The sequence below is a fragment of the Cebidichthys violaceus genome, unplaced genomic scaffold, assembly GCF_023349555.1.
Source record: "Cebidichthys violaceus isolate CVI_PGR_0920_01 unplaced genomic scaffold, fCebVio1.0.p SCAF_5, whole genome shotgun sequence".
NCBI lineage: Eukaryota > Metazoa > Chordata > Actinopteri > Perciformes > Stichaeidae > Cebidichthys > Cebidichthys violaceus.
In genome coordinates, this window is record NW_027176705.1 from 10808095 (window position 1) to 10829527 (window position 21433).

The 21433-nt window shown below is 41.6% G+C and overlaps 1 protein-coding gene across 1 annotated transcript in view; it reads left to right on the top strand.

The window, feature by feature from the left end:
* sbf2 (SET binding factor 2) overlaps positions 1–17449 on the top strand; it is an 84341-nt gene extending 66892 nt beyond the window's left edge. Inside the window, exons 24-41 of the mRNA XM_068731153.1 lie at positions 67–242; positions 439–572; positions 659–860; positions 1284–1480; positions 1685–1825; positions 3187–3270; positions 6365–6543; positions 7025–7201; positions 7522–7623; positions 10584–10769; positions 11792–11918; positions 12468–12595; positions 12956–13180; positions 13288–13395; positions 13504–13697; positions 14555–14642; positions 14732–14863; positions 16036–17449. Coding sequence (XP_068587254.1) covers positions 67–242; positions 439–572; positions 659–860; positions 1284–1480; positions 1685–1825; positions 3187–3270; positions 6365–6543; positions 7025–7201; positions 7522–7623; positions 10584–10769; positions 11792–11918; positions 12468–12595; positions 12956–13180; positions 13288–13395; positions 13504–13697; positions 14555–14642; positions 14732–14863; positions 16036–16134 — 2679 coding nt within the window. The 3' untranslated portion in view covers positions 16135–17449. The remainder of the gene's footprint in view (positions 1–66; positions 243–438; positions 573–658; positions 861–1283; positions 1481–1684; positions 1826–3186; positions 3271–6364; positions 6544–7024; positions 7202–7521; positions 7624–10583; positions 10770–11791; positions 11919–12467; positions 12596–12955; positions 13181–13287; positions 13396–13503; positions 13698–14554; positions 14643–14731; positions 14864–16035) is intronic.
* Positions 17450–21433: the final 3984 nt, after the last annotated feature.

Sequence of the window (21433 nt, forward strand, 5' to 3'; positions counted from 1 at the left end):
TCCAATGTGAATATGAAATGTTTACTGTGTTCTTAAATAATCAGTTTCACTTAAATCTCTTTACAGCTGATAAAGGTGGCTTTTGATGAGGAGGTGAGCTCAGAGATGGTGGAGATTTTCAGAAAGCACCTGCAGAGGATTCGCTACCCACAGTCCATCTTCAGCTCCTTTGCTTTTGCAGCAGGACAAACAGCACCTCAGCTAATCCTTCCAAAGCAAAAAGAGAGGAACACTGGCTTCAGGTGTGTGGTGGGGCTTTTCAGCAACAATAAGCACTGAACTGACTGGTTATTGTAAACACCTATTTCAAGGGACATCTGAAATATTAATGTACATAAATACATGCCTCCGCAGTTTGTTTCTCCTCTGTAACTCCAGTTTTGATGCTGAAATTGCACACAGTAAATCATACTGCTGTCTGCCCTGCACTCCTCACAGAACACTGTCCAAAACTATTGTCAAGGGAGCAAAGAGGGCCGGAAAGATTACCATGGGCCGTGGCAGCCAAACCACGCTGAAGAAGAACGACAGAGGCAGCAGGATGACCTGGCATGAAGATGATGATATTTCAAGTGAGACGAATGACACATTTGCATGTGAAAGTGTGGAGAGAGATAGAAATCGTAACTTAATTGTCCCTTGTTTGTGTGTGTTTCAGTATCAGACGACGGTGAGCCGCCGCCCAGCAGCACTTTGCGAGCATCAGAGAAGTCCACCATGGAGCAGCTGGTGGAGCAGTCCTGTTTTCGTGACTATCAGCGTCTGGGCCTGGGCACCATCACCGCCAGCTCGTCCCGCTCCAAGTCAGGCGAGCAGTTCAGGATCACAGCCGTGAACAGGCTCTACTCCCTCTGCCGCAGGTATACACTTCACGGGCTGAAATCCTGATAAAGATAAATATTGTTTTAGCTGCAACAGTGCGGCTAATCCTGTCCTGATTCCACTAAAGTGGAGCACAGCAGTGCTGAGCACATTAGTTTCCAGGATTTGTAGCCCTGCCGAAAGCTTTGTAAGCCGTGATCTCCAAAAAGGCCAGTGGGGAGTCCTCCTTTACCTGACAGATGTTTGACATATCAATTGAGACAGATTTAAAAACACACATGCTGTGACTAATACAGCCATAATCTCACTCAGATCCTGGCTGCATATTCAATAACATACCTTTTATTCAGCTGCATATCTGTGTATGAACAAATGGCTTTGCAGTGGTTAATTGGTGCTAGACAATCTTTTTTTCTAAACACTTGTGCGTTTAAGATTTCCATTCTGTCTCTCTCCGTCAGTTACCCAGGTCTGTTGGTGGTTCCTCAGGCAGTCCAGGACACCAGCTTACACAAAGTGGCCCGCTGCTACAGACACAACCGTCTGCCTGTTGTGTGTTGGAAACATCCTCGTACTAAAGCCGTGCTGCTCCGCTCAGGAGGCTTCCACGGCAAGAGTGTGGTGGGATTGTTCAAGTCGCAGAACCCCTCCTCAACAGGTGTGCATGTACAGAGTCAGCTGTTTTATCATTATGTCACTGAAGCTAATTGACCTCCAGGAGTAACAGATAAATAAAGCTAAATAGCTCGCAATTGTTTTGTTTTGTTTAGCCAATGAAACGGTTGACTGTGCTTCAAAGGGATTTTATGATTTTTATGATCGTTATTTTCCATCTAAATCCAGTGTTGTGCTCTGCCTTTAGCTCCTGCCTCGTCCTCAGATTCATCCAGCAGTCTTGAGCAAGAGAAGTATCTGCAAGCCATCCTCAACTCCGTCCCTATTTACTTCAAAAATAACGGAAACAACACCCTGTCCAACCGCTCCCTCGTCGGCCTTTCACCAGGTACACTGACCATTATGTCCAGATCCTTTTTTTTTTTTTTTTTTTTTGGATGCTGAATATCACATTTCTCTCTGCTTCTTGACTATTTAGATCTGCGTTTGGAATTATTTGGATATTTCTAGATTATAGACTCTTCATATCTTAAACAACACATATTTATGTGTTATGTTGTTGTTACTTTTGAGTGTTTCGACCTCTGATAATGCAGTTAGCAGCAAGACAATTTTACTTCTGGAAACAGGAAAAGCACATGTTTAAATAACACATGAATGATGGCTCCTTTCCCTTTAGGTGTCCCATGACATTGAGTCAGCATGCACAGTAGCAGGACTCTGATACTAGAACACCTTAATGGAATACAGCCGTCAATGTTATCAATTACTCCTGTATTACACAAGTCAAAGTGTGCACACTCACGTTCTTGTCCAGGATTGGCTGACCCAAAACCAAACCATGACCTAATTAATACAACTTGCTTTTGTTCAGTGACAAAGTAAACATAGGTGGATACCTCACATGTCAGATAACTACATATTATTTATCATTAGTGCCCTCAAACCAAAGCTACGTCACCTGACTGCCTGCACCCCTACCCGACCTGAATGCGCTGTGCGATGGCCTCGGCTCTGCCGTGGGAAAAAAGTAGTTTGTTTGCGAGGGACAAGAGGCCACGAGTTCATTTCTTCTGATAGAGAGAAAAACTGCAGAGTCGCTCTCTTTATTTTTGTTCACTCCAGCTCTGTTTTTTCTCTGCCATCAGGCAATCACTCTCTTCCCTTTTGTGTTTGCTCTGGTCCGCAGCTATTTTTCACCTACTTATCTGTGTGTGTGTGTGTGTGTGTGTGTGTGTGTGTGTGTGTGTGTGTGTGTGTGTGTGTGTGTGTGTGTGCGCGCGCATGTTTATGAGAAAGCGAGAGAGAGACACTGTGTGGGAGAAATGCTGTATCTGATATTTGGCAACAAATGGAAGGAAATTTGTACAATAAAAGGTTATACAAGAATCACAGGACAACCTGGGGTCACTGCCCATTCATCTCCTCTGACTGGACTGAAGCTGTGTCCAGGATGCTCACATACATGCACACACACACACACACACACACACACACACACACACACACACACACACACACACACACACACACACTCATTTAACCATCATGTATCTTGTGTTTAAAGCGCTCAGATCAGGTTTAAGGCTCTTAATGGGAAAATTGGATTTAGCTCAATTCTGCAGTGTCACAATGAGTTCAAACTGAGCCAAAAGGCATAACTAATCATTGCAATGAGTGTTGTTTTTGCTTGTAGAAGGGAATGCACATCTGTCATCTTGTCTTGTTGTGTGAATGTTTTGTCTTCAGGCAGTGACAGGAGGACATCCAGGATACCAAAGATGGCTCCTGTCCATTTAGACCTCCCATTCTCAAACAGCTTTACCAGAGGAGGTGAGTGTTGTTCTCCGTTTCCAAATTAGGATGTCCACATGTGTCCTCCTGCTGCCAGGTGAAATATGAAACACCAGAACCTGTCATCTGTAAGAATGTAGTAATGAATGTGTTTTAGCATCATCTAGTCTCTTGAGGAAAGTTACAAGAAGGGGCGTCATTAATTTTTCTCACATTTTGGATAATCACAATAGTTTATAGAGGTTGGTTTTCCAGCGCTCCTGGTTATTCCAGATGTTCTGCCCGGCTCTCTTTTGTCCACTCGGGTCATGTGCTCCCATGTTTCTCTTGTTTATAAAACACATTTTCTCTCACATTTTAAAATGATGAGTGAAATCACACTTCTGAAGACAAAAGTATGCAACTAAATCAAAGACCTCCTGGAAGGATTCAGATAGTATTGAATGAGCACTCTTCTTGTAATAGATGATATTACTGCGATTTTGTAAAGTTGGATACATTTATGAGAATGTGTGAGCCATAGCCTATAGCCCACATACTTAATGTTTACATTAGTTGCAAAGGTTGATAGAGATTTTCATTTTAATGTCTAAAAATGTACTTTCTCCACAATGAATACAGACTTTCGACTGTAATGTTTGTAGTTATAATACCATGACTATAAAGCCTGAATGTGAGAAAACATGATTAAAGTGAATATTAGTGAATATACTGGAATCATATAGTATAAGGATTACAAAAGTAATAGTAATAGAGAGCAAGAGTGAGACAAAGTTATAGGGTCTAAATACAACCAAGAGTATTTTCAGTCAAAAAACGATAAACAGATGCTGAACATAATTTGAGCCTTAATGCCCAAAGTGAAAGTATCAGAGTGTTGAGGATCGGTGGCTTACAGCTGTATATTTGTGCCGTATACACTTTCTGGTAATTATCTGAAGTATAACTCACCTTGTTTGTTCTGTAGTGAATGTAATCTCGCAGATTAAAACTCAGTATGCTGTTAAATGGACACGACTTCGTTAATGTGTTAACTGGAACGTGAACTCTTCACAAGAATCCGTCAGGACTGAGTGTTTTGTCTCATCCAGATGTTGTGCTTGTTGCCGGTGCATGCCCGGTGAGATGTGTTAGTCAGATGAATGACTCGGTACTAAAAAGGAAGACGTCACTTCTGATTATCAAAAACATGGGAGTTTCAGGATTATCACTGATTTATTCTTTGGTGCAAATGAAAATGATTTGATTCATCTGAGATGACCACGGTCAGAAAATTATGTGATATTGTAGAGATATTTAGCCAACAGTTCAACTCCATCTGAGAAAAACTGTATATTATTTATAAAATTATAATATAATGTTCTTATCATTTTAATAATGCTGATGGAGGCATATAACAAACTTTATTGGAAATGAAAAGAGATGTAGCAACATATCAAAGATCTCAACAGAGAGAGAATATGTGTACTCCTGCTCTTACGACGCAGAGAGTTTTCCACGCAAAACTAACACCTGCAGCTCTACTTCAGTAAATCCCACCTCTGTTAACATGGCTCCACCTGAGGAGAGAACAACTGGCATGTAAACTGTGACTCCAGTCTGGTGCACCTGATACAGATAAAGACATCACAGGTTTCTGGAGCAGAATGTGTCACATCTGTTCCTGATAAAGTGGCACAAATCTCTTTGTTTTCATACCATCAATCATAAACATGGACAAACATATTCATGCATGCTGTGACAATCATTCTCTTGATCATTGAAAGATAACTTCATGTGGATCAGCTCTTCATTTGCATGTTTCTGATATGTTAGTAGAGCAGGTGGTGATGTCCGTATGATGTTGACGTGATTTATTTTTTTCATGCCTCTTTCCCTGCCCTCATCTTTTTGTTCTCTTTACCTCCTGTACAAACAACCGCCCAGTGCTTGAGTACAGAGATAAACTTTTCACTCACTCAAACCAAAAACCTGCCAGTAAGGAGAGAATCCACCATCAAGGTAATAGTCAAACTGTCTCTCTCCCCTGCTAGTCCTCTTAATGCGCTCATTATCTTTCTACGACATCTTCCAAGCCTCGTCCTTTTTTTCCTTCTCTAACCCACACAGAAGCTCACTAACCAGGTCACTTCACCACGCTTCAAACCCCTTACAAAGACCTCGTGAGACATTGTACTAATAATGTCTGACTTTGCAAGTGCTCTTCTGGAAGCTGTGGTTTTTCACAAACCAAAGTGGCTGCTCTAATGTGGCCTGTTACGAACCGGTCCAGACTGAGGAGGAAAGGAAGCTGTTTGTCATGGCGGACAACTCATGAATCACACAAAATGAGGCACCTCTGATCCTGTAGTGTAATGAAGACAGACTCGAGTATACTGAAATTTGACTCAAAGCAAATAGTAGTCAATTAATATTATAATAAGAAATCATATAAAAGTTTTGTTATTGTGTGTTTTTATTGCCTGTTTATCTCTGAGTCATATGAGATAACAGCAGGCTTGTTAATCTTTAATCAGGTGTAACCGGTTACGTTATTGATCATATCCATGTAAAGTGTTACCAATAGCATTTGAAACGCTCATGTGTAACTTCCCTGATTGCAGAAGCTAACATTAGTGGCAGTTGTACAAATGCAACTCATGAAAGTGATTACTGTGAAAAATCATGTCCTTCCTGACTCATGCTGATTGGAAGGTATTGCATGCCGGTTTTCAGAGAAATGTGCTTCCAGACTTGTTGACTTGCAAAAAAATTCCAACAACTTCTGCTTCTAATATCTCAACACACCGGAATCGCAGAGGCAACTGCTTTGTTGGTGGACTGAAAGAATGTCATAGTCCCTGTTGCACTGCTGTGCACGTTAACCTAGTCTGCATGTCATGTGTTGTTCATCGTTCAGTCTTAGTTTGTTTGACAGCATGTGTACAACATCATCAGACCAGCTCCTGCGTGTGTTTGTGTTTGTTGTGTGTGTGTGTGTGTGTGTGTGTGTGTGTGTGTGTGTGTGTGTGTGTGTGTGTGTGTGTGTGTGTGTGTGTGTGTGTGTGTGTGTGTGTGTGTGTGTGTGTGTGTGTGTGTGTGTGTGTGTGTGTGTGTGTGTGTGTGACTTTTGTTTGTGTCTGTGTGTTTGCAGGCATGTGGGCTAGCCTGCGCTCCAGCAGCAGACTCAGCCACCACCCGTTGACACCAGACGTGGGCACCAGACTAGCAGGGAAGGATCTGGCGCCCCCTGCAGGTAGCAGCAGTCTGCAGGCGCAGCTCCTGAAACGGCAAGCTGCCCTCTACGTCTTCGGAGAAAAGTCCCATCTAAGGGTGAGAATGAAAAGGAAGCTCCTCTGTGGAGGCTGGGAAGACATTTTGTTGTAAATCCACATTGTCCAATTTATCAGGTGGACTTGGACAGTCTAATGCGATCCAATCCAACTGTTCATGAAGTCTACTTTTGTAATGTGATGATTTTTTCATAAACTGCATTATAGTCGGAGGTGTTTTGTATATTTTGAATCCCTCATTTCAGACACTTTGATCAAAATGTTACTTTTCAGTTTTTGGTGAGTCTAAAATATGTTTCCTCCTGCATACGTATGTGTAAATGAGTTGCACACAAAAAAACCTTTCAATATAGTACAGTCCAATAAAACACTAGTAGGGCCTCAAAATGTCCCATAGACTTGGGGCAACCCAATAATAATTAATTTATGTAGCCATGCCCCCCTAGAAAGCAGATGTAATACTGAATGGATTACCTTAATGAAATAAACTTACATGTTAGATATCTTTCTGTGTTTGGCAGGGCCTCAGAGTGGACTCTTCTCTGAACTGTGAACTGGTGCCGGTGGACTTTGCAGACACACGGCAGGTGAAAGCCTCTTTCAAAAAGCTGCTGAGAGCCTGCGCTCCCAGCGCCACCTCGTCCGACTCGGAGGATTCCTTCCTCAAAGCCTTGGAAGACTCTGAATGGATCCTGCAGGTAAACAAACACACAAACGACACTGATTTTGCATTTTATAAGGATGTCCGGGTCAGACTCTAAAACTAATGTGAGAACACAGATTCACAACAGCAGAGTTCTTATCATGCTGGTTATCTGACGGACCCCCGTAGCCTTTGTCCGAACGTTGAAACATATCAGAAAATATTGTCTTTGTGAAAGCCTTCGTAGGCAACAAGCAGCACTCAAACTATTTACCAGTAGACCAATGGTAGCATATTCACAGAGAGGATTAATTGTGTGTGTGTGTGTCTATGTGTGTAAATGTGTTTGAATGCACACATGTTGATCTCCCACAGCTTCACAAGATCCTGCAGCTGGCACTGATTCTGGTGGAGCTTCTGGACAGCGGCTCATCTGTTCTCCTCAGCCTGGAGGATGGCTGGGACATTACTACACAAGTGAGAACAAACACACAAATACCTATTTGAATAAACGCACAAATAAGACAATATTTAGGTTTAACGTGATGCAGAGTTTGAATTTTGGTACGTTTCCATCAACCCGTTCTTCTACTAAACTTAATTTGTGTATTTAAAAACCTGAAGGGAAATACAGGAGATTAAAGCAAAGAAGTAGTAATATAAATTGCTGAATGGTTTTTCCACTTGGTGGATGTAGGAGAGCTGGCTTCATAAAATATAAAATAAAAAAGCATTTGGTACTATAAATGCTGATGGAGACTAGTGATGGGCCATTTATTTTACAAGTCATTTACTTGTAAAATAAATTGTATAGTGTATGCGACTATCATCTTGTCTAAAAATAAATGTATTTTACCGTCGCAGGCATGGCCTGGTAGTAACGTTACCACCAGGCGCCGGTACCTGTGTGTGGCACGTTCAGTGCAGCTCTTTTTTGTCTTTGCAGTGTATGTGAGTAAGTGCCCCCCCCCCTGTATTTTTAGCTGGGAGATGTGTTGGAGCGGTGGAGCATCGTAAAACAGAATTCCTTTAAACTTGACAGAAACAAAATAAAACTCACCAAAACGGTCTTCCTTCCTCTGTTCCGGTGGGGAAGGAGAGGTGTTTTTCCTGAAATGATGGAGACAAATCATTACATGCATCGCTACATGCCTCCACTGCATCAAATGCCCGTAAAGAAAGAAGAAAGACGTTGATAAGTGTGTGTAACCACCACTTCCCTGGTACAAGTCCAGATGGGGGTCCTTGTTACATTTCACTCCTGTCGTTATAATCATAGCAGTTAGTAAAAAAAAAAAACAGGGAACACATGGATCAAAAGAAACACATTAAATCCCTTAAACAAACAAGTACCATCCAATGAAACACCATGATGTGTCCAAGTCACTAACACTCAGTTCACAATGTCATTCGGTCCCATCCTCATTGAACACAAAAACACAGAGAACACACACAATTTAAAAAAAATATGCTTGTGTGACATTTTACTGAAAGCATAACTTGTAAAATGTGAAAGACAATCACTTGTTAAAAATGATTTTGGTTTTGATGTAAAACAAACAAACACCAGTCAGACTGCCCTGGGCCATGTGTGAATCATAAATCCCTGGCACACCTGCTTTTTCTGCTCATCCTATAATCAGCTCTGTCACTGGTGACCCCATAATGCAGAGATAGATTATAAAAGTCTTGTTGGCTCACTGATTTTTTTTTGCTGATTTCCAAAGTTCATGGTTCTGATTTTGAGGCACGCAAACCAAAAGTCTTTTTCGATCCAGATCAATTGTCTGTATCCATTTCGCATGTTTGCTTTCTGAGCTCATTTTTTCCATGTTGACCTGTTAAAGTGCACATGTTGGTGTTGCAAGTGTGTGTCCTTCATAATGTGTTTACTGGGTTTGCAAAGCCCTGGGCTGCTGTGTAAGTACAGTTTGTGGACCCCTTATGCCAGGCACGTGTTCGGCCCGGAGCATCTCTCTCCACGGTCCACCGGCTCCATCACGCCAGGTCCCGATCAGCCCGGACAGGCAAATGGGCTCCATATGCTCTGGCTCTCCTGCCTCTGTCCACGGACCATAGACACCCAGCAGACAAAACCCTGTTTTCTGTTTCTCTATCTAAACCCTCTGCCTCTCTCCTATCCTCTGTTGCATCTTTCTTAAATCCATTCCTCAGTCCGCTGTAGTCTCATAAATAATCTGAGGGGCTTATTTCAGTTCCGGGGTTGCAGGGGAGCTTACTCCACCACTCAGGTCTGGAGGTTCGTTGAAACCTCACGGGGAAGCCATTAGCTGATTTTCTCGCTCATTCCACGCGTCAGGGCTCATTAGCTGCGTTGGAGAAGACACGGGCAGCGTAGCAGGCCAAGCATGCTGCATGTGTGGAAAAGTGGTGTTTTGTGGAGTGAGCCTGAAGACTTCGCTACGATGTTATATAAATGTAATTGATAGCAGATGATCGGTTTAACGTTGTGTTGTCAGAAGATGTTGTGCTCAGCTTTTGAAGGGATGCAAAGCAAAGTCATGCCAAACAAGAAAAAAAAAAAAAAGTACGCTGACTCGTAATCAAACATGACACTGAAAAAATTCTGCAGCGTGGTGGTGAAACAGCTGCCACTTTCCTTTAGTAGTTAGATATTTAAACCGCTCATTTGCCAAAGTATCAAGGTTTTGAAACCCTGTATATTTAACATAATGGAAAGTATCATGTTCCGTAGATCTCAGTGGCATTGACAGTGGGTTGTTAATCAAATACTTTTCCACTGAGACAAAATAAGCTAATTACAGATATACTGTTATCGGCATAAATGTTAGCAGATACTGTAAGTAACCAGAACCGGAGCAGAACATATGGTTTAGGTAATTAAGAAAGGTTTCACCAATAGTTTGTCCATCAGAGAGCGCTGAGAAGTTCTATTTTTCAACTGTAAAATCTTAGTCGCAGTTCTTTAGTAACCTCTTACAATTTTTGTTTTGTTTTATTAAGAGATATCAATACCTCAATGTTTTAAACTTTTAAATATCAAAGATTCATATTAAAAATGTTTTGCTTATGTTGTTATCAGAAAATGTACACAAATACATTACACACTAAACATTATTCCATGTTTAAACAGGTTAGTTGTTAAATTTCTGTCAAAAATATTCCATTTAACTGTGAAAACATATAGTAGGTCAGCTTTATTTCAGAATAAATTTCCCGTATAAAGCCAGTGCTCTTTTCCTGGAGGAACACTATGTTGTTTTTTCAAAACAACCAAACGTAATTAGGGCGCCTTGAAGGAAGAGGACCAAACACACCACAATCCAGGAGAAACATACAGAACAGAATTAGCGTTTTCTTGTTAATCGATGATCGATAATACTGCAGATAGGTTATTGTGTTTGATCCGTCTCTTCCTCATATTTCACTCACACCTTTTCTCTTTCTCTCTGCAGGTGGTGTCTTTGGTGCAGCTGCTGAGCGATCCTTTCTACCGGACTCTGGAAGGTTTCCAGGTGCTGCTGGAGAAAGAGTGGCTGTCCTTTGGCCACAAGTTCAGCCAGCGGAGCAACCTGAGTCCCAGCAGCCAGGGCGGTGGCTTTACGCCCATCTTCCTGCAGTTCCTGGACTGTGTGCACCAGGTGAGGTTTACCTTCACTACCGCAGGTTCTCCATACAGTCATCATCTCCTGCCTCTGCTATGTGACCTCTCTCCACTTCCTAACCCCCACATGACTCGACACAGTTCATACCGTCTCCATGAGATCGTCACATTCCTCAAAAAGCATACAGGGGGGGGGGGGGAAGAGGTGAGAAATTCACATGTCATTATCTATACATTTGGTTTAGTTTTGCACTTTGCATTCCCAACACTGGATGTGTAATTTCAACACCATATTGCACCAGAGAGTGTGCGGGGAGGCTGCTGCTGCCCAGATGGTCCGTGAACCCAGTGATCAGTGCTGAGCTCGCGTGTTTCAGCATCCCTTCACATTTCAGTGCGTGTTTAGAACTTCATGTGAGAAATTGCAGTTTTGGGGATTGGTAGTTTTGTGTGTGTGTGGGGAGGGAAGTGGAGTTAAGAATGAAGCTGATACAGATGTGGTCCAGAAACCTGTGTCCACTCTGAAATGCTTCTTTAGAGAATGTAGTGTGTGTGTGTGTGTGTGTGTGTGTGTCTCCTGGGGTCGCACAGACCCACTCCCATACACTTACATCAACACATAGTTTCTGCATTTGTCTTTTGAAACTGTAAGCCTGGCAGCTAAGACAGTTTGGCAAGGGTCCTGGGGTCTGGAGAGCTGTAAACAGGGGGGAGAGGGGATTCGGACAAGAGCTGAAAATAGAAGTGCCTCATCTCCAAAACAGCTGTTGTTTTTGCCAATAGACCCAGGTGGCCTCAAATATTCAACACTTCTCTCTTGTTGGCCACCTCGCACTACTGGATGGGAACAATGGCCCAGTCTGGATTGTGTCTGGTGGTGATGATATCACTAACCTTTGCCCCCACAAGGACAGGAGACTTTCCTGTGTCTAATTGGTCATTTATGCACTGGAGGGATGTGAAGCCACAACACAAAGACACGATCCAGCTGTCACACACACTCTGATCTTCCCTCTCTGTCTCCTAAATCTAATCTTTATCCATCTTTTCACGTCTAAGATTTTGGAGCAACATCCTCTGGAGTTTGAGTTCAATCAGTATTATCTGAAGTTCCTGGCCTATCATCACATCTCTAACCGCTTCAAGAACTTCCTGTTGGACTCAGACTATGAGCGCTTGGAACATGGTCAGTGTCCTTTACTATTTAAACCAAAGGGGGTCGTTGTTTTTAGTATTATCTGTTTTTATATTGCGGAAATGCTGCATTACAATTGGCTGTATGTTACTTTCATATAAGCAGGCCCTTTTTAACCAAGATTAAAAGTAGCACTTTACCATAAAGTTTCCATGTAAGGAACAAAATGAATATACACACAAGTCCTCATAACTAAATGAAACAGCATCAGAGGCCTGCAATGTTCACGCTAGGTGCACCATGACCAGAATTTATTAAAATAAAAATGTATGCTGAAAATCAACATAACAATACTCAACAAATATTGTGTTACTTATATTTGATTAATTTAATCATGAGGTTAGAGGTTGTGGGTTGTGTGTATGCTTGAATATGAAATGAGTAGAATCTCCATTGATGAACGTAGCCGGACAAAACCTTCTCTCATAAACCCTTTTGTTGAATCACAACTTTTAGTACTGTAGTGTTGCATCAGCCAAAGCAATCTGTGGGATTAATTGGCCCATGTGCTCAGCAGCTTCTCCTCTGTGTGTTTCGCAGGCACTTTGTTTGAGGATAAAGGTGATAAACAGGCCCGGAGAGGCATCTGTATCTGGGAGTGCATGAACAGGATGCACAGGAGGAGTCCCGTCTTCTTCAACTATCTGTACAGCCCCACGGAGAGCGAGGTGAGTGTTTCTGTCTTCCTTTCTGTCCTTCGTGTAGCAGAGCTGACAGCTACAACTGATTCATGCTTGCAAAAGGTGCTGGATCATTTACATGATGTTATCATATGTATTATTGGTATGATATTAAAATTTAAAAAATTTTTAATGTCACGGTTATCGTCAATGACGTTTCTACCCCTACGTGCAACGCTACTACAGATTTAACAAGATGCTCTCTACAAGACTCACAAATTGTGGGCTTTTTGGATTATCCTCAACAAGAAATCTCTCCGCATGAATGTTACCTTTTTCCACAGTATTTTACAGTATGGACACAATAAGATTGGCTCTGATTCTCATTCAAATCTTTCTGTTTTGTAGGTGATCCTGAAGCCTTCGATCAGCATCCCCAGCCTGAATAAATGGGACTACTTCACAGATGAGACTCTGTCCACGGGGCCGTGTTACGACTGGGGGATGATGGCAGCGAGGTCGGACAGCTCGGAGGAGGTGCACACTCTCTCCAACAGTAAGAGGAGAATCGTGTGGCCGTGTTACAGCAGCGTGAGCCGCGCCCAGCCTGACGCCATCACCAAACTCCTTACTGTAAGAGTTGTTACCAAAATTTAAAGTTGAAGTTTTATCCCATTTTTTTTTTTCTCGTGTCATATGCCAACATTTGTGGTCTTTCTTGGCTGGTATTGGTGCTGCAGGACATTGGGAAGCTGGAAGGTGAGCTGAACCAGACCTCTGAGAAATGGCAGACAACTCTGGAGAGAGTCCGGATCAGCATTCAGGAAGACCTTGCCCAAGAAGGAAATGTGAGTGTTATGTTGTATTAATAATAACAGATACAACAAATCACAGTAGTTTCTTTGTGTGAAACTGTTTCCCACTCCCACTTTATCTTTCATCTTGTGTGTTTGTAGCTCCGTAAACAGTCAATGGTGTCCATCTCAGGCCTCATTCCCACGTCCAGCCTGCAGGCTTTCCAGCGGCGGTCCATGCTGCACCTGCCAGACAGCGCGCTGGGCGAAGACCGTAGCACCGCAGCGGCCAATGGGATCAACCGCCGTGCCGCAACACTTTACAACCAGTTCAACCCCAAGAGCGAGGAGAACAGGTGGGTCGTGAACTTCCTGAGTCCTGGAACAAATAAGAAGTTCACATTTAATTCCCCTAAAACTGCTGCCGAGGGGCCAGTCCAGTTTTGGAAGATGAGTCATCGTTGTGGTATGTGTGTGTGTTTGTGTGTCATGTTTGTGAGGTTTGTCTGTACTCTGTGAAACTCTGGGTGTGTAATTTTACAATTACCACGAGGTTAAAGTACAGTCTCTTGGCTCTGATATCTGGAGTTTCTCCCGAGATGGGGAAAAAAAAATGATTAAAATCTGCTCTCTGTAAATACTTTTTGTGTTCTTCATGTTTCAGACAAAAGTTTGAACAGATAAAGTGATTGTATCAGAAATACTTCATAGTCACTACATATTTTTAAGCTTAGAACCACTGTCATATTATCCATAAATCATAGAATTCTCTAAATTATTCTAATTTCCTGTGTAATACGTAATCATGTTTACTCCCCTGCAATACAGTTGTTTTATTGATACTGATAACTTTGATATTTATGATATCTGGCTTCTTTACACAACGGGAACATAATGTACAAAGAGTGCTGGAGTTGTTCTTGAAACATGACAGTGAGGCTTTGTGTTGTTCATTGTGTCCTCTTCTCTATACAACCAATACTGACATCAGCAATATTATTTAGGCTGACTGAGTATTTTGGATTTTAATAAGTGGGGTTGTATGAAGTACTTATCCAACCAATCCTTTGACAAAATAACAATAGGACAAACTAACTAACCAATCGTGGGAGCGGTAGACCAGCAACTCAAATGGGAGCAGGCTGACAGCTTTTTACATACAACCCTACAACAAAATATCCAAACTTTAAACTCGCCGTGTGTTGTTCTTCAGGTCTTACGAGGGGATCCTGTATAAGCGTGGAGCACTGCTGAAAGGCTGGAAACCTCGCTGGTTTGTATTGGACGTAACGAAACACCAGGTGAGCCACGCCGCACCGCATTCATGTTGAAGAAAAACTAAACCCTCACCTGAGTGACGGGCTGCAGCTTAACGTTCACGTCTTCACAGATGAGGTACTACGACACCGGGGAGGACACAAACTGCAGAGGCCACATCGATCTGGCAGAGGTGGAATCTGTAATGATCGCCGCGCCCACTATAGGAGCTCCCAAACACATCAGTGAAAAGGCTTTCTTTGACGTGAGTAAAAGTTCACCCAAATGTGCACTGGGTGCTGCCGTGTCACGTCTCTGTCGTACAACGATTTGAGCATCTCTTCTTCAGCAGCCACATTTCCAGTGTTGTGGAGAGTTGTTTTGCTAGTATTTTCTTTGTTTTACAGGCATGTTGAAAACATGTTTGCAAATCATTTTGAATATTATTATATATATATATATATATTATATATTATTATTATATTATTTGTTGAAATTACTGTATGCAGCACAGCATCTTATCGACATTTTGTAATCAGTATTTTTTTCATCATGCTTATTAGCAGAAGAGAAGCCATCGCTTCTTTCTGCTGACTGTGGGGGAGAAGAGACATGAACAAACAATATAAACTAGTTTTTGTGTATGGAAATGAAGACAAAGTCAACAACTTATGTAGCTATCATGATTATTATTATCTCTGCTAGGAGGATCATGCGACCATTAGAGTGAGTGAGTGAGTGAGTGAGCGGTCGGGCGCCTCTTTGTCTGTCCATGTCTTATCTCGTATTCTGCTACTGCAAACTGCGTAATATTTTAGGTGGTCAGTTATGGGTGCATTCTTAAGAACCTCTATTAGTTGCGGGGGGGGGGACTTTTTGCGGTGTATTCAGCTAACAGAACTAGCAGAACACACACCGGTGCGTACCTCCCGGCCAGCTCACTTCTATTGTTTTGAAAGGTGTGTTTGGCTAAGAGCTAATAGAACCGCCAGTACACATACTGCTGTACTTATCTGCAACTCAAGGCAGACGCCTTGGTAAGTTTAATGTTGTTTTTGGCAAGATTATATGATGTATCTTAAACAACGACTTTAACTGATTGCCTGCATTCATCGCCGCTTGCTTTGAGTTTGAATGAAGTTTGTTTTACGACGCCTTGCAGCCTATTGGTGTCTAGACAGGGGGTTAGAGAATTGTGGGTCGTACTTATTCAATCACACAATACCGCAGTGGTCGTTGCAGACAAACCTGACAGAGATATTCTCGTTAAGTATTACAATACATTGACATGTAAATCTCACACACTACAAAAATAGACGCGATGCATAAAGATAGTGGAGCAAAGATGAACCTTTGTGTCAGTTATTGTGTTGCACATTCAAGTCTGTTCTGTCCCTTTGGTCCACATCTAACCCGTGTTGTCTGATACCTCTGTAGCTGAAGACCAGCAAGCGAGTATACAACTTCTGTGCTTCTGACGCGCCCAGCGCTCAGCTGTGGATGGACAAGATCCAGAACTGCATCTCTGATGCTTGAGCAGTGAACCTCGGAGCCTGAACACTGACGTCAACAGCATGAACATTAGAGGCAGCATCAGGTGGCCGAGAGCAGAGACGTGACACCCGCTCGACTCAGCTTTTAGATCTCTTTAATTCGGGGACCACAGTGAACGAAGTGCCTGCTAGTGGAGAATAATTACTGATCATCCACCTCTCTGCCTGTTGTTACTTAGCAGCTGTTCGGGCTGTCGTCTCTGCTTCAGTTGGCGTAGATCAAACACATTCGTCTCTGCTGTCAGCTCCCTCCTCCACGCCTCCAACAGGGATGAAGTGAAGATAAGCTGATGTTTGAGGGGACTGCACTTCCAAGGAAATGCTATCCTACTTAAGCTGTAAATAGATCAAAGCAATATCACTGGCCAATCAAACTGTGGGTTCAATTTTAGACTTAAAAAAATTTAGAAAATAGCCTATAAAATAATTTCTATCGGATATTTTACTACGAGGAAAAGGTTATTGCTGCTTAAGGAAACGTATGAACCGCCAAAAACTCAGAGATTATAATGCACAACATGAAAAAGCAATTTCTTTGCACTTAGCTCTAAAGTATGCACTCCTTATCAAATATAAATTTCTAACAGATGCAGACAGTAAGGCTAAAGGCATTACTTTACAATATACATTTCCTCCAGACAGATTAAATGAAAAGAATTTGCACAGTGAGTTCAAAAAGAGTTACCTGACATTTTTCTATTTAAATACGTGATGTTTTCTCTATTTTGTTGAATGTTTTATTGACTTCTGGATAACACGTGTCTCATGTAATGTAAATTATTATTTTTTATTAAAAGTGTAACTGTGTAAGTGTGGTGGCTTTATGTTTTTCTGTAAATACCTGAGTGACATTTCATTTTATATACTGTATCATGTTCTGAACATAAGCATACTTTTCTAACCTTAATTCTAATGTGACCAACAAGGCTTTTTTTTTTATGTGTCGTTACTGGTGCAAAAACCTGAGTGGCCTGTTTCCCGTTTGTGATGAAACATTGTTCTGAAAATGAAAATGGAGACAATTCTTTTGTTGTTGTCGTTGTTGTTGTTCAGATTGTCCAGGCAGGCTCTGTGTCTTTTAAGGGCTTTTAAGGAATTGAATGAATATATCATGTAGGACATTGTGGTTTTCAGAGATCCTCGTCTTGTCCGTTTGTGCAACCGATACAGTTTTATTAAAAAAGAAAGAAGAATGAAATTACTCAAAGATTTCGGAGGCTTTTTTTGTTACTGTATCTTTGTATCATGTTTTGTGATGACACTAATATTTTGAAATAAACCAAACATACTTGAAACTACCCGTTGCTTGTGTTCTTGTTTAAGTGAGTTAATACCAAAAGGTTTGCTCGTTTATTGTGTAAAAGTAATAATACCACAAAGTAAAAATAAGTAAAATTCCTGCATTTCAAATTTGATTGATGTGAAAGTACAGACATACTACCAACAAATTGTATTCAAGCAAAAGTATGTATGTATTGTTAGAAGTTTACATATATTATAGTATTACTGATGCATTAAAGAACCTAGTGGCTTTGCATGTTTTAGCCCATTCAGTATATATCAACTGTAAGTGCTTTTGTATCACAACTAACACTTCTACAAACCAAGCTACTGTGTTTAAGACATTTGTAGTTTTTTGTTATGTCCCATTAATTGATTTCCTTTCATTTGGAGAATTTATAAAGAGACTCTTGAAAGTAGCCTCAGTTGTGTAATTCATTGCAGTGAATTAAAAGTCTGCATTCATTTTTGTCGAAGTTACTTAACAGCAGAAATCAGTCTCTGTGTTAAGTGCAATAGCACACAACCAACGTTAATAAGAAAACAAGTTTAAAGAGTCCGCTTATGTAATAACCTTACAGAAATGAATAACTACAGCTAACTTGAACTGTGGAACAAATGCATCAAAACATCCCATCGTGCACCGAATTAATCAAAACGTTAACAATACATGTTTTGTAGTCAAAGAAGGACAAAGTGGTGTCATCATTTAACATGTACGCTTTTGTATTGAGGAGGACCTGAAGGCCAAGCTTAACCTGAGCCGACTCTCCCAATGGAAGATGGTCAAGCCTTCAGATACCCAAAAAAATGTTGCATTCAAGTGCTCCTCTTTAACTTGAGATGTAAAGACAGTTTATTAACAACCTGGCCACAGTGGGCCTGCACAGGCATGTTTGATGACTGATGGACCTTTGGTTGTTAACTCCTGGTAATTGATTGCCATAAAATTTGGTGCAGACATTCCTGTTCCTTCAGGGTGAATTTTAATGTTTGTGAATTTTCAATTTGTCCAATACCTGCAAAACTTTTGACATAGTTATTTAGCTAGTTATTAGTGCTATAGGGCTATATTTCATACCTCAAATGTTAGCATGCTAACAAGCTAAACTAAGCATTTTTATTGTGAATAAATTAGAATGCTGACATTGAGCACAAGGCACCGCTGTGCCTCACGGAGCTGCCAGCATCACAATGGGCCATAAGATACAGGAAGAAAACTTAGACCATTTGTAATTGTCACGTTTTCCTGGCTTGTTATGAACACCTTTTCTTTATTAAAGATTTTCTCTCAATGAAAGGTAATCAGACACCGCTGCAACACATATTTTGTTTATTTGCTCAGAGCCAACGACAGGGCCTGATGATGATGGGTGCCAGCCATGAATATGGGACTGGGCAACAGCCCCAGCTCAGGCACTGTGGCGCCTGTTTGGCGGCTCTGAACGGGACTTCTCTGTGCCAAAGAGAGTTTGTCTCTGAGAGGAAGCTAAAGGCCTGAAGAAGAGGGGTTTTGGGGGGAGGAGAGGGAGAGTGTGTTTGTCCCTCAGTACGATCTCTCAGCTGGCTTGTACTGGCAGCAGGTGCAGAGCATCTGGGCAGAGCCTCTGGCAGTCCTCTCCATATTTAGCCTTTTGCTTTGGGCACGGAGATTAGGACCTCTGCCCATGAACAGAGGGAGCAGCGGAAGTTATCCAGCAGGATTGTGTGTAGTGGCATGATAGGAATCATTTCCCCCAAAGCCAGAAATACTCTACAGATATTTTACGCAATCATTGATTCCACATAGCTGCGTTCCTCTGACTGGATCAAACCAGATTCATGAAAAGTAGTTAAACTTGAGGAGATGAAAGATCCTTGCTGTTGCATATACCTGACTTCACTTAGGCTACTCGGCTGCCTCCGCAAGTGATTTCTTCTCTGAAGTTTAAGACAAGTTACTGATGAAAGCATCTATTATCCGCAAGAACAGCAGTGTTTTAAATGCAGTGTAATTGTGACTTGGCGAAATGTTTCCTGAGTTCATTGTGGTTAGAAGCGAGTTGCTCTCACATGGAAGATCAAAAAGCCGTCTATAAATTCAAGATTGCATATATTTGTAGGTTTTTGGATCCCATAGGCTCCATGCACAGTCACAGCTGCAGTAAATGCCTCTTGTCCAAGAAAACAGCTTACAAAAATAAGCTGATTGGCCTTTCCACAGTCCCCAAAAATACTCCAGTGACAGATGATACCGATTTATTTTATTGGTCCTCCAAATCCTATTATTCCCATGTAGCCCCATGGCTGCAATGAATGCAAACTATGTAGCAGTTTACATTTCCTGGGTGCCTCTGTAATGATGCATGATTCACTGCTGCTAGGGGCCCCTCTGCCTCACAGCCCTGTGGCCCCTCAGCGGGCACCTGCTCCAAAATTCATCGAAAACAACTCCAAACACTGATCTCACTGTCCCACCCTAGAAATCAGGATGATGTCAGCTGCCTGCAACACATGGGGGTCTAGTTGGTAGATGATCAAATGCATGAATCAACTGAGTTCCAGATGATCTTATCTGGACACCGCCCTCTCATCCATGAGCAGAAAAGTACAATTACACATTGTACTTTTAAAGTTCACATTAATGTCTGTTTTCTTCGAGGTGTTTGTCTGAGGCCCTGATGTTGGTGTCCCACTCTGTGCAGCAAAACCCAGAGTCCATTCAATCATGTGAAATGCTCGGGGCTGTGAGGTCACTGTAGGAAGTCATCTAACCCAGAAAACAGGAATCTGCCAGACATTCTTCCACCAGCGCACGATCCCCCGAAAGAAATGTTCCTGTTTCAAATCAGTTTCGATGAGGATATTTTGGACAGGAATCAGATGAATTGGTTATGGACATTAGGGTACTTTTCGTGCACATGGGGCGAGGGTGAGACAGCTAGAGACATCCTTATTTTTGGAATGTTGAAGGGCTTGTGCAATTTAGCTAAGGAGATTACAAACTCTCAATTCTGAGAATAGTCTTTGCAAAAGAAAAAAATGGCGCGATGTTTTCTCAGATTCTGGGATATAAATATCTCCTATAGAAGAAATGTGAACGGCAAATCTATTTATCAGATTCAAAATTAAAGACATATACTGCTATCAATCTATCAATCATTAACTGTTGGTTCTAATCTTTTTGAATAGTTCTGTTTTTAATGTGTCAAATGTTAAAGAACTGTAAGTCATGAGAACAAAGACGTCCATAAAAGGAGAAGCAATGGGGATTACATCTTTTATGGAGGTAAGAAAACATTCATCGTTAAAGTATTTGCCTTGAGATTCATGCAGTCGGTCTCTATTTCTCATCTTATCAGTGACCCATCAGTATAAAGAGATCTGCATGCTGACTCTTAGATCAGTGAATGAATGCAGGTTCTTATCTCATTTCCTGCTTTGGCAACTCTGAACTGAACATGAACTGTCTCTTTCCTTCCAAAAAATTAAGATTGAGAGTTTTTACATCAGAAAGTAAAGACACTCATTGTGCAGACACGAGACAAACAAGTACCTACAGCAGATAGTTTCACCCAGTTACAAGGTTCCTGTAATGTTGTCTCCCTGAAACATGAGGGTGGAGAAGAAGACAAAGGTGAAGTGTACCGGTGAGAACAGTGGTTCTTTGTTGCACAAACTGATTTGTTTTGACACAGACGCAGCAAAACGGAGCCGTCGCTGCTGCAAGTCATGTGCATCAAGTGTGATTCTTGTTTTGAGATAACCGGAACAATGAAGTCAAATTGAACAACATACAGGCCTGTCGTACAAACAGGCAGCAGGTAAATAGGGATGCACCGATGCTGCTTTTTCACTCCCGATACACAAACTTAAAATCTGTACACCTCACTGTGTGGAAGTTATTGGTAAAGACAGGTATTCCTATGGCACTAAGAACTGACTGAATTAATGTAACTGATTGCGGAAACACTGAATTTTTTATTGACACTGACAAAGAAACTGTATTAAATATGGATTGG